The sequence below is a fragment of the Gambusia affinis genome, linkage group LG07 (genome assembly GCF_019740435.1).
Source record: "Gambusia affinis linkage group LG07, SWU_Gaff_1.0, whole genome shotgun sequence".
Classification (NCBI taxonomy): domain Eukaryota; kingdom Metazoa; phylum Chordata; class Actinopteri; order Cyprinodontiformes; family Poeciliidae; genus Gambusia; species Gambusia affinis.
Genome location: NC_057874.1, coordinates 13,878,073 through 13,891,542, shown reverse-complemented (window position 1 = coordinate 13,891,542; position 13,470 = coordinate 13,878,073). Strand labels below are relative to the sequence as shown.

Here is a 13,470-nt window from a genome sequence, read left to right as displayed (position 1 = left end):
GCGAGGATAAAGCAGAAATTAAATTTACTACTGACCCCTGCTGGTCTAAATGTGTTACTGCTAAGAAAAAAGAACATTCTGATTATATTTACGGTGAAGCAAACCATGTAACGTTATATGGAGGTAAATATGTGCCATCATGAGCTGAGAAAACGTTACAGTTACGTCTTTTTACTTTTAAAAAGACAGTGGTCTTTTTAAAAATAAAGTTTATTAACAATTCAAGTAGAACATAGGCTACACTCACAACAAAACAGATTTAATAAATAATATACCACCACCAAATGTGGGAGAAATAACTAAAAGGCGATGTCCTGAAGTTTCAATACTCAATAAAATATTAAAAAGAATCTTTTGTTTACCTTATACACAACAAAAAAGTCGAACTATGAAAACATGCATTTCCAAATGTATTCAACTTAGATCTTAGCTTTTGAATAATGTAATGCAATGTGTAAATAAGAGTAGTAATGTAGATAATTGAATATTTTATATTGCTGTGCATATCCATGTTAACATCTGAAGAATAATTGAGCTATGAATTCAGTGTGTTTGGCTGTTTTTATTACACCAAATATTCTATCATACATTCTGTTGTCTAATAAACCAAAATTGCTAATATCAGACTAGCAAATTCTATTAGAGTTTGACCAGGAGTCAGATAATAATGTGAAATCACTGTCTTTGCTTTGTGAAACTCATTTTTTATTTCAAATTTATAATCAAAATGCTATCTGGTTTTCATCCCAAATACCAATGAAAATTATAGGAATTGGAAGTAAATTGAAGTTCACTGTTTGAAGAATGATGTACAGATATATTACCACTGTGCGGCTGTTTGGAACAGGCAAATAAAACCTGAAGAAGAGATAAGGTAATCATAAAGAGTCTGAAGGTTTGAAGTTCATTCATCTGATATACTGCTTTGTTAAAGAATCTCGCCGGCCTTACATGAGGAGTATTTTACACCAATGCCATTAGCTGCTCTTATCTCAGGGAAAGAAATTGTATAAAAGGGGTGTTAGAGTGACTGGGGAAGCATGTCTCTCATCTCAACTCGTTCATCATCATGAGTGCAACAACAAGCTTGAAGCTGCGTTTGCCAACCTTTGTGTTGGTGCTGGAGGTTGTAATGATCACACTCTACGGCATCTTTGTCACCTATGACGATGACTCCAGTGCGAAGCTCCAAAACAACGAGACCAACTCGATGGAGAACTCAATGTATAAGGACTACCCTTACTTTGCTGATATTCAGGTGATGATCTTCCTGGGCTTCGGTTGCCTGCTGGCCTTCTTTCGCTTCTACGGCTTCAGTGGGATGGTGTTCAACTTCCTCACAGCCACCTTCGCCATCCAGTGGGCCATCCTGATTCAAGGGTACTTCCAGTTTTACTCTGATGGTAAAATCCACTTGGGAGTTATCAATCTCATAAATGCAGAGTTTGCCTGTGCTGTGGTCCTCATCTCATTTGGAGCTGTGCTTGGGAAGACCAGCCCTGTTCAGCTCCTGGTCATGGCTTTGCTGGAGATTCCTATCTTTGCAGTCACAGAGTGGGCTGTACTCAAATATCTACGGATCAATGACGCAGGAGGCAGTATTCTTATTCACCTGTTTGCCTGTTACTTTGGGCTGGGGGTAACTTTTGTCCTCTATCGCCCAAGTTTGAATAAAGGACACCCCAAAGAGACCACGAGTTATAACTCTGACATTCTGTCTGTGATGGGAACGCTTTTTCTTTGGGTGTTTTGGCCTTCATTTAACTCTGCTCTCACATTTAAAGGTGACGACCAGCACAGAGCCATACTCCACACATTCTTAGGCCTGAGCTCATCCACTATCACCGCCTTTGCCCTCTCTGCAATGTTCAACAAAAGAGGCAAGCTAACAATGGCAGATATTCAGAACGTGACACTTGCAGGTGGAGTTACAGTTGGGGCTTCTGTGGACATGATGATCTCCCCAGTAGCTGCATATGCTCTGGGCATCATAGGCTGCACTGCCTGCTTCTTTGGCTACAAGTACCTCACTCCCTTTTTGGCTCAGCGCCTGAGGATCCAGGACCAGTGTGGCATTCACAATCTGCATGGCCTTACCGGACTCATATCATCCACCGCAGGGATCTGTGCTATCCTGATGGCCACTGAAGACACCTACGGGCCCAGCATGTATCAGATCTTCTCCCATCGTGCTCCGCCAGAGGGAGATCCAAAGCTGCTGGAGCTGCAAAAGCTGATTCCCGGGCTGAAGCCAGGTCTGGGCCGCACTGCACAGCAACAAGCTCTCTTTCAGGTTGCAGCTGTCTTTGCGACTATCGCTGCAGCTGCAGCTGGTGGGCTGCTCACCGGGCTGGTCATGAAGCTGCCATTCATGGCGTCACCATCTGATGAGAACTGCTTTGATGATGAGCTTTTCTTTGATGTGCCTTCAAACTTTGACAGTGGAGAGGTTCTCAAGACTCTCAAAAACTTTGATGCAACAGAAAAAGCAGAAACTTTGAATACCCAAGTCTGATGTTTCTAGCCTCCTTCTTAAAGTCAGGTTTTGATGCAAAAAGGATTTATACATAGTTTGTTTTCCATATAGTTGCACTTACATTTGCAACTATAGAAGTACAGTTTTGTAATTAATTGACTTTTAATTTGTACGATGAACAAATTGGCATGTTTTTTATGTTACGTTTTTAGGTTAGTCTTGGTTGAGTGGTTTTATTTTTAACCATGATCTGTGTTTTTCTTTGTTTGTATAATATCCCACTAACTTTTTTTTACTTACTTGCTTTACTTGTTTACTTGTATACTTAATTTCATTTAATCTGTGACTCTTGTGTTTTGTATCTTGACACTCATCTTGATGTTATGTCTTGCTAATTTTATTTTACAGCTAGAATATATTCTAATAAATCCACCTTTCCCCCAGTGTGTCTTTCCTCTGCAACAATTCAGCATTTGAAATTATTTTACTTTTGAAGAAAATGTAAAATAAAAATATTTGATTGATTAATTATATATACAGTACATATATATTACTCAAAAATGTACCACTTTATTCATATTAGTTGTCACACTTTGTTTCATATTTGAAACTGAGCATTTAACTCCCTTCAATGCTGAGTTCAGAAAATCAGTTGTTTAACTTTGAGTCTTCAGCTTTACCTTTGATAAATTAAACAATTACTTGCCAAGTACTTTAAATATCTTAATGTGTAGAAGACAAAGCTGTTTTATTTACATACAGTTCATTTCAAATTATTTCTACAGACCTGATTTCACAACAATTTCTCCAGACACTTTCCTTCAAATCAAGTACATACTGTTCAGTTTTATGCCCGATATACACAGCATTTATATTCAGTTTATAATCTCACTAATTATAAACTGAATTGGTAAAATGTCAACTATGTAATCTAGCTCAGCAGATTAAATTGAGTCACGTCTGTACCGTTGATGATACACTTTCCCAAATCAGCAGGTAGCATTAAGATATTTTTTGCTCTAAAATCTATTAAGAAACATGAAATTTTAGTTGTTATTGGGATAAAAAGGTTTTGTTTTTTTAATCAAGGATGCATCAACAGATCTACAGAGAAACCTTAGATTCCTTTACAGAGATCAGACTGAATTTTCCAATAAAATCCAATAAAATGAGAAATCACTCTGAATATAATCAGTGTGTCCTCTTCCTCCATCCAATGCTATAAATGAAAATAAGCTGAGCTGGTTCTTGTGCTTGTTGGTGTTGCTTTATGTACTATCAATAGTTTTTTTTAAGAACACTGAAACATGAACAACACATTGTTACAGTCACGTTCTCTGCTCTGAATTTTCCATATAGAAAAACACATTTGTCTAATAAAAAGTTATGTTTTTCTTTGGATGTTTGATTTCAACTGTTCATCACTTTTCCTTAATTAATTATTTTTTATAATTTTAAAAATTATTAAAAATGTTTTTATGTTCTTTTTACAGATCTCTGTTATACTTGCCAGAGTTTCAGTTTTGACACCCACCCTGTAAGAACTTAATTAGACATTTATAACAATGCTTGAAGCCAGATATTTCCACACACTGTATAAAAAGAAACATAAACTTTCTCTCTCATTGCCTCATGCTAAATGTGACAAAACTCTCTTCTTGTTTTGGTCATTTAGGATTTCTAAAATTATTTATAATTGCTAAAAACTAGAGAGGGGAGACATAATTTTTAATAAGTGTATATATATTACAGTCTTTGTTAAAATTGCCTTTTAAGTTGTATGACTTGGGTCAAACATTTGTGTATTCCTCCACAAGCAAAAACATTTTTTTTCTTTTGATTTTCCCTCAATGTCACACAAGAAAGCCTTTGAGAAGTTTTTTTAAATTCATCCATTTGACTCAAATATTCTGAATTAACCTACAAGAAGCTTACTAAGGCATGTCTATATTATCTAGACTTTATACATTATCTATAGTTACGGTAATTTTTGTGCCTTGAGTCTGTCTTTAAGATTTATTTACTATAGACAAGAATGACAAATTTGTAAAACACATCAATTGCAACCAAAAAAATCCTTGTAGCTAAAGACAAAATTTAAACTAATAACAAGATACACTAATAATATTCTTCCCCTGTGTGTTACACTTCCTTATCTCCCACAGTGATTATTGTGATGATAAATGCTAACGCTGCTGTGATAAAGGTGCAGCTGTGATAAATTTAACATACAATCAGCAATACTCTTTGTTCTAGGAAGTGTACACACATTTTGCACTGACAGTTCATATCTGGGCTTTCAGACTGTTTGCTGATATGTCCGTGCTCCATCACAGCTGAATCCAATGTTTGAATTGCTTCCTCAGTTTGTCATCTGGTTCTGCAGAGATTTATTGTTAATGAGCCATCATTTGGAGAGCCAGGAAAATACATAAAACACACACTATAGCGTTATGGCGTTACTACTGCTGTCTTTGTTTTCTTTTTGTTAAAATAGGATTTAACTGAGTAACATTGATTTCACCTTTGGCTCTTTGTCAGTCGAAGGTCAGGTATTGTAGTCTGGTTCCAACATTTTCCTATCACACTGCACATAGTGCACTTCATAAAGATTACAAGAAGGAGGTGAAATTTATCGCATTTCTCCTGGGAGTCAGCACTTTTCCTTCCCACTGGTCAACTGAGGGCAAGCGGGGGTTTTTATAATGATCTGGTCCTTAAAAATTTTACAATCCTGCAACAACTAATGAGTTTCTGCACTGCCGATAAAGTAATACACACTTAAAAAGTTAACCCATTTGTAACATGTCCGACCTGATTTGAGTTCACCTGACATTTTTAAGAAAGCAGAAAATCTTAAAAAGCTTTCTCTGCTGCTAGATTCCCGTTATTGCCATTGATTGCTGTGTCACACTTTTAAATGGTCTAAACAAGCCATTCAGTATGAAACAAATTTTATTTAACCAACAATTTAACAAAAGTATTCGAAGAATTTGTATTTACAGGCATCATTCCCACAGAACTTACAAGTAATGAACATAAAAGAGTGAATAGTTGCACTTAAAATTAGGACATTAATACATGTACAGATATAATAGGCACATTTAGTAGTTCTCAGTTTGCTTCACGTTATCCTGTTGGTATCATTAGATGGTTATGTTTTACTTTTCAGAATTTAAACCTTGAATTAAAATGCATTCTAATTTAATTATACTAGACTGAATTGTAAAGACCTGTTGTACTTCACTGCTGCAAACAGGCTGTCAGTTCAATGTGGTGACAAATAGCGCCCTCCTGTGGTAGCAGGAGGGCGAAGCTTTTAAAACATCCTCCATTCTCCTCTGAGGGTCAACAGGTCGTCTCAGAGATGGTTTGCGTAGCCTTCTTCACCGTCCGCACTGTCAACTATTTTGGCTCGCTGAGTTTGCACGGAGGCGTACAGATCAGACATGGTGGAGACAGCATCATCTATGGTAACAGGTTCTTCTGTCTCTTCCTCTCCGGGCTCCTCTGGCTCCTCTAAATGCACAATATCTGAGACCTGATTCTGTGGAGAGATGCGCCCAGACTGCGGCCTGGGAGGCTTCAGGGTCAGGTTGGCGTAGCATTCCTGACTTTTGGACTAGAAGGACACAAAAAGTAAAGATAATTTCAGTATTTGGTAGATAAATACTTTATTCAGTGGCGAACCTGTAAAGGTTCTACCTGTGAGTCAGGATGGACCCTGTGTGCAATCCTTAAAGATGAAGAGCTCAGTGAGGGGTGAAGAGGAGCAGGGTCTGTGTACACAGCTACACCTGTTGACGACAACATTACAATTTATTTAAAATATTTCCGCCAACACGTGAATACTCACAGATACACACAGAGTGCCTACTTGCATCCATGTAGTTTAAATTCCCATAAATTGGATTGTCCTCCATTTGTCTGGAACTCCGTCTTGAATTTTAGAGAAAAGGATGAAAAAGGACCATGAATTTCTTCTTGTTTAGTCAAAGAAGAGGGAAGAGCTTGACTTAATCTCACGTTAAACAGAAGTTACATACCTTCGTCTCTTCCTGCACTGACATCTTCCTTTCCCTGTTGCAACATAAGTAATCATATATTCTCCATAAAAAAATATCACTTCTCCTTTGATGTATGAGAGAGAAAATGATAATTACCTGAGCAGATCTTTGACAAGCAGCATGCAATGTTAAACAATAGTGATAGTGCCAGAAGAGTACCGAGGACATAGATGATGACATGGGCATTTGATTCCAACCAACCACAATCTGTGAAAAAGCAAAAGCACAACTATTAGGTATGACATGCTAAATTTCCTTACTTAATTCCTTTCATGTGAAACTGCAGCAGAAACATTCCAAGCTGATAGTTTCCACTGACAGGAAGCACCAATAATCAGCTTTTGTGGAGCAAAATCTTCCATCTATATATGTACTCTGAATATATATTGAGTTATTTGTTATGTTTACCCAACTTGTTATGACAGCTGGCACCCGAACTTTGTATGATATAGAGGCAGAAGGTTTACAAAGAAATGTCCAACCTGCTCAGTGAGATGGCAGATTTTACCACAAATCCACCACACCATCAACCTCACCCTATGTTAGAAACAATGGAATTGTATTGAGAGGAAACATTTAAAACACACACAAAACAAACACACCTTTATGGTCATTGGTAAAATAAGCAATTGCTTTTGCATGAACTATTCGTCCACATTCAAATTTTAAACTAGATTTGCAGCCAATTATAAAAAATCTATTTAAACATTTAGAGGTGAGTCTCATCTCGGGGTACAGATGAATAAATACTGAACTGGGAGAAACAAAACTGTGATAAACTAAGTAGTAGAGTCATGCTCTCTGCATCCTGACAAAATGATTTACATCACAGCTCTGCTCAGTCGTCAGCAGAAGAAGATGTGGTTTCGCAGAAACCTTTGCAAGCATGGATGTGCAAGCAACTTTTTTTAGATGTTGCGGGAAAACAAATTCAGCGGAGCATGCTGAATTTCTTTCCTGCCTAAAAAAACATTCTAAAAGGGTTGGTTTACTTAATACCCTGACATTTGTTTTGCAGCACCACGACATTATATGACAGTTATTTAAACTGTTTTGCGCAGAAGCTTGAACTTATCCTACTGTTGTGTATTGGATTTATTTAGATATGTATTAAAGCGAAACTGATGAGAAAATGAACCGTCTTTTTATTTTTTTTAATATTTTGTAATAGCATGTTGTTTGTTATGAGAGTTATCAAATTTAAATTTAAAGATTACTTTACACAGCATCAGACCTAAATAAGACAGAAGGTAAGATGTCAGCAGTCAGTGTTGGGTTTGTTCCCTTCAAACACATCATTTTCTGTAGAAATTTGTTCTGAATACATGTGGCCAAAACACTGATTACTAAATGTACCATGAAATATGCAACAGAGGGCCTTAGCAGAAAAGATCTGGAGGTATCACTACGACCTAAATCTCATCAATGCCATAAATAGATATCTCAAAAGAGCAGTGCGTGCAGGGGAGCTCATGAATCTTGCAGAGCTAAGAGCTTCTGACACAAAGAGTGGATGACATTAAGTCCCTTAGTGGAAAAATAATAATACAAACAGGGATTCTTGCTTATTGAAGGAGCTTTGCAGAAAAGAATCCTTGCTAGTCTGAACACCTTCATTGAAAACCCTTTAAATTCCACATGTACATAGTTTAAATGCAATCAAACAGATTAGAAAACAATATAATACCCACTTTTTAGGTGGAATTACATGAAAGATAAAAAAGTTGTGCACGCAAGAAAAAATAAATTTACAATATATAAAAAATAAAAAGTTGATATATTAAAGTAGTTGAGCTGAAGATGACTAGGTTTAAAGTGAGACATTTTACCAAAATATTTATTCTGAAAATAAGTAACATGAATGTTTTTGAGTGATGCAACCAGAGTCCCATCCTGAACCTCCTAAAGATTAGGGTGCTGGCTAGGAAGCCTTTCAAACGCAAGAAGCTCAAGGAAATTCATCAGAAATCAGGAGAACGGTTTAATTCCTGTCATGCCGATAAAGATTTTTAAACTTTACTAGCATGTCAATTAGCTATCATAGACTGTGATAGATAAAAATTATACATTTTAAAAATATTTCTTTAACATTATTCAACAAACTATAGGATTGAACAAAAAATTGACATTATTATTATTACTGTTGTTATTATAATAAATATATTTAAAAAAGAAAAAAAAACAATTATGTCCTCATTTGGCTACACATTGTGACAAAAATGGAAATGGAAAAAAATGTTAATTGCACGTATCTTCCACTAATGTATGACTACTGCGTAATTATACGGTTACATTTAGGTTTAGATCACAGTATGGTGTTATTTAAAGCTTAATTCAGTGCTGTAATTGTAATAATCATAACAAGGTAATCTATGGTTTCCAAAGTATCAGAGTAAAAGTTGGTATGGTGTAGGTGTTTTGACATTTCTGTAAGCTTGCTGTTTGTTTGTTTTCAGCGTGATAAGAGGTTTGCCACGATTTTAAACACTTGTACTTGTGCTTTACAAAGCCTTCCTGCATCATATTCACTTATACTTCATTATAGATAAGACCTTCCTTCAGTGGAAAATGTCACCAGAGCATGAGAGTGGTGTGCGTCGGTGTGAGGGGCATTTAGCCACATTTTTGACCAACTGCGTAACCACAAACAAACAAGAGTTGTTCCATGTATTTTGATCTATAGCTCATGTTTTCCTTTTTTCTATTTTTCCAAGTTTAAATTTACTAAAATGCAACTGCTGTATTGGTCAACCCTAACTATGCAAAATAAAACAAGTGAATTAATAAACAACATAAAAATGCAAAGTCTCATGCTGTATTAAACGTCAGTGAGTTCTCGTCTGCTCTAAGATGTGATCTAAAAACACTGATGGCTAAAAACTGTCTGAACAGCTCGGTCCAGAGTTCAGGCGCTGTAGCTGCTCCACACAACAGTCTAAACCTTGTGAAAAGCAAGTTATTACTGGAACCAAAGATTTCTGTGAAACGTCCCCAGAGTAAAAGCCATAACTTTAAAATCTATCCTAGAATGAACTGCGTGGTGTGTATTTATAAAATGAAATGTGTAAGTTATCCGTCTGTTTTATTCATCCTTTTTCTTGGGATAGTTATGTAATTGTTCAGGTAAAAATAGGATGTGATGGTACATATACGTTTTCAAAAAAAACAAAACACACAAACAATAAAAAAAGCCCAGTCAGTGTTTGGTAATGTAATCACTGACATTCATACTTCCTGCTTTATTGTCTGCCTTCTTGGAAAAATATATGATCATATTTTGACTTGCGCTATAATTCACCAATAACATCGTTCCAATACAAATAGTAAACAATTTTACAAGCAACTGCAGAAAACTAGTAATATTTCATAAGATGTATATGCCAGTTGTTTCTGTAAGCAATAAAAAAATAACTTTTTATCTGCTGTGCCACAATTCATAATAAATACTTTTCATTTTAAACCGTTTGTTTTCAAATAACTTTGTTATATCATAAAAACACTAATGTATTTCATTAACTACATAAACCCAGAAACAAACTGAACAATGTGAAACAGAGAGAGACGTTTGACAACTTTGAGTTGCACAATAAAAAATGCTGGCAGGTGGTTACACATTTTGCTCAAAGTTTCATATTTCACAATACGCAGTTAGTACAATTTCCTGTTTGAACTGTTTAAGATTTTGGCAACGCTGAATAAGTCTGAAACATTGAACAGACGATGAAACTATGAAGCTAATGAAACAATAGAGAAAGAAACATACTTTCCAAAATAAAGTAGCATTCATTGAAAAAGTTACTTCTATACCTTTTGCAAAGCATAATGTTGTCTACTATTCTGTGAGAGTAGCACTAAATTCCCCAAAAATAAAGTTTTGTCTCGTAAATTCTTTACATAATTACAAAATATCTCTAGATTGGCATTTTTAAACTAAATTTTACATTCAACTTTTGAATCTCCTGATCACTCAAGTTCCTTCTTTCAACACTTACCTTCTCCTTGTGTCCGATTGTCACAATTCCCCATGGTAGAAACTGTTTTAAAATTAAACTAGCAACTCTTCAAACTGATTGTTTCGCTAGCTAGACGACTCTACAGAGTGTGATGCATGTTTCTGTTTGCACACTCTGACGGCATGCAGGAGGCTCGTCTGTGTTTTATTTTTTTCTCAAAGGGTTGTCACAGGATGTATGCTTTTGCAGAAAGCCACAAGCTTTTTTTAGACTCCAAGAGCACCAAAGAAGAAAGAGGCAAACCTGAGAATCTCAGGGAGCATCTTTAGAGATACATATAGCATGTACACTGCATGCACATGTGACAGAGGAAGAGAAACTAGCAATGTGTTAAACTACTGCAAAGGTAACGAGATCAAATCTTATCTCACTAAGTGAAATGAGGTGATTTTCTGATTTATTATAATTTTCTTAGCTTTGCTTACCATCCACTCTTTGTTTTATTTGGATAATTGTGACAAACAACTTACTCAGTTAATGTGAACTTTTAAATCTTAAGACTAGATTTGATAGAAACGTGTTTAGGAATGAGTGGATAAAGAGCATTTAGAGGAATACAACATCCATTTAAAATGATCATCAATGTGCCCTACATGTTTCTAGGACAACAATGTGATGTGGAAAGTCCCATTGACGGTTTCACACCTTTACCTAAAAATTGTCATGAGTGCCATTTTAATTTGGGGTTTTTAACTGTACATTTGAACTCTTTTCTTTCAACCTTTTAACAATCATGAAACAGCAACAACTTCAGCCAGGAGACACCAGGCTTTGACCGAAGAACTGAACAATCAAGTGCAGGTTGACCAAAATGTCAACTGCAATGAAAATACACAAGAAAAATGATGATACAAATGCACAGAAAATGTAATGACATTTTGAAGCAATTATTTTCTAAACCAAACAGGATCCAAATTATACACCCGTCATTTCTAACATTTTGCTAAGTGTCTCTTTTGTAAGTTCCAGAGAAAACAAATATACTTTTGCAGCCATCAGCAAGCCTCTGGCATTACTTTGACCGGATATTGGACCAGCACTGAGGTCATTTAAAGAGAGGTCATAACTGATTGCTGCCGTGAAACCAGCTTTCAAACGTCCTTTTGCCTGATTTGTCACTCTGTTGTACCCAGAAGTGAAGAGTGGAATGGGTTTCACAGCCATTGTTAGTGAATCATGGGATAAAGCCTTGACGATTCCTGGGGTTTTACTTAATAAAGTGACCAAATTTATTTTCTCTGTCATTGACGTTTTGAATCTGATGAGTAAAACGTCCAACAACAGCCGATCAAATGCTGAAACCGGTAGATAGACACTGTGAACGCTTTCTGGAATATACCAAACTCTACAGAAAATTTAAGATCCAGGTCTGTGCCAGAAAACCACCTAATTTAAAAGAGAGCAAATAAATCTAATTCTCTGTTTATTGTTCAAATTTTCAGACAGATTCAAATTTTTTCTTATGGCTACAATGGCTTCACTCCAAATGGAAAAAGATCATTTATCCAAATATAACATGAAACTACATGTTTACTTGAATTAAAAAAAATCAACAATAAAATGTAACTTTGGCATCTGACTATTGCTCTTAAAATACATTCTAATTGCTTTTTGTAATATCTTTTCCTTCTCTGGAAAAAGAAAGCAAAAAGTGAAGTTCAAAGGTAAATAAACAAGGCACTAAGGCTATGTATAAGATGTTGGCCAACATTGTAATTATATTAGAGAACTAAAATAAAACAACAAATGAAACCTTCCGAGAACTTCAGTGTTCTAGATTTTTGAAACCACAATAAAATTTTGCTTCACTGAAGCAGTGCAAAAACAGATCTCAGCGTGTTTTTGAACTATTATACACTGCGAATGTAAGTTAGGACGATGGTTGATGTAAGTTAGAACCAAAGTGAAAACTGGGTTTTTAGGTACCAATAAACAAATAAATCTAATTCTCAGTCTCACAGGTTGTTCTTCTATCACTTATATTGCCTTTTATTTTTCAGCATAGACTTATGAACTCACGTTAACAGAAATGAATGTTTTAAAATATGTATTCAAACTTTATTTATTTATATAGCACATTTCAGCAGCAAGGCATTTCACCCTGTATTAAATATCTGTTGTATTTTGAAACATGAATTAAGACTTTGAAATTTCCCTGAAGGATGAGTGTAGCACGAATGTCTGAGCTGTGTGTCTCTGTCTTGACTATGAAGCTGCTCCAGCTGTAGGCTACCCTGCCTCTCACCCAGACTGTTGGAGTTATTAATAATTTAATTATGAATAATAATAAAAATAATTCTTATAATATAACCAAACATGGAGTAGCAGCATTCAGCCTCCATGCACCACATATCTAGAAAAATACGTCCAGAAAACTGCAAAATAGCTGAAACACTGAATTCCTTTAAATCAAGACTTAAAAGCCACCAGTTTAGAGTTTATTTAATTAATAACAACTGGAGCTTTGATCAACATATTTGATGGATATGTTGATTTGGTTTGCTACATCAAAAGCATTAATATAATTAATTTTTTTTAAATTGTGATTTTTATTGTTTGTTTCAGAATTGGTGAGTGCAAATTACTTTGTACAGCTATACAAGTAAACTTGGTTTGACTTTTGGTAAATATATCACTTGTGATTTCTGTTTTAATTTTATTTCCTCTTAATTCAAATATTTTATATATTAATCCATATGTGTCTTTAATAAATGTGATGAATGGTCATATTAATAATAATAATATTTATTTATTTATTTATTTATTTATTTATTTATTTATTTATTTATTTATTTATTTATTCATTTATTTATTTATTTATTTATTTTATTTATTTTGCGGGAGAAAAATCAGACATTCCGATGTCCGAGTCGCCTTTGAACGCACCACACGCCTTCCAGAGGCGGTTCCTCTT

The 13,470-nt window shown here is 35.3% G+C and overlaps 2 protein-coding genes across 2 annotated transcripts; one reads left to right on the top strand and one right to left on the bottom strand.

The window, feature by feature from the left end:
* Positions 1 to 1,057: 1,057 nt before the first annotated feature.
* Positions 1,058 to 2,515, top strand: LOC122833914 (ammonium transporter Rh type B-like). Its single transcript, XM_044121894.1, has one exon. The coding sequence runs from the start codon at positions 1,070 to 1,072 to the stop codon at positions 2,513 to 2,515; it is 1,446 nt and encodes a 481-aa protein (XP_043977829.1). The 5' UTR covers positions 1,058 to 1,069.
* Positions 2,516 to 5,415: 2,900 nt separating this feature from the next.
* Positions 5,416 to 10,660, bottom strand: LOC122834510 (signaling threshold-regulating transmembrane adapter 1-like). Its single transcript, XM_044123014.1, has 6 exons — positions 10,536 to 10,660; positions 6,640 to 6,750; positions 6,523 to 6,556; positions 6,354 to 6,415; positions 6,182 to 6,273; positions 5,416 to 6,098 (listed from the first exon to the last, which is right to left on the bottom strand). Exons 1-6 carry the CDS (start codon positions 10,567 to 10,569, stop codon positions 5,838 to 5,840), a joined length of 594 nt encoding a protein of 197 aa, XP_043978949.1. The 5' UTR covers positions 10,570 to 10,660; the 3' UTR covers positions 5,416 to 5,837.
* Positions 10,661 to 13,470: the final 2,810 nt, after the last annotated feature.

Excerpts from the sequence above, each read along its gene's own strand:
- LOC122834510 (XM_044123014.1), bottom strand. The coding sequence starts at position 10,569 with ATGGGGAATTGTGACAATCGGACACAAGGAGAAG. Across the intron at positions 6,274-6,353 it reads TTTAAACTACATGGATGCAA|GTGTAGCTGTGTACACAGAC; the intron begins GTAGGCACTCTG and ends TGTCGTCAACAG. Across the intron at positions 6,099-6,181 it reads GGGTCCATCCTGACTCACAG|TCCAAAAGTCAGGAATGCTA; the intron begins GTAGAACCTTTA and ends GTGTCCTTCTAG.
- LOC122833914 (XM_044121894.1), top strand. The coding sequence starts at position 1,070 with ATGAGTGCAACAACAAGCTTGAAGCTGCGTTTGCCAACCTTTGTGTTG.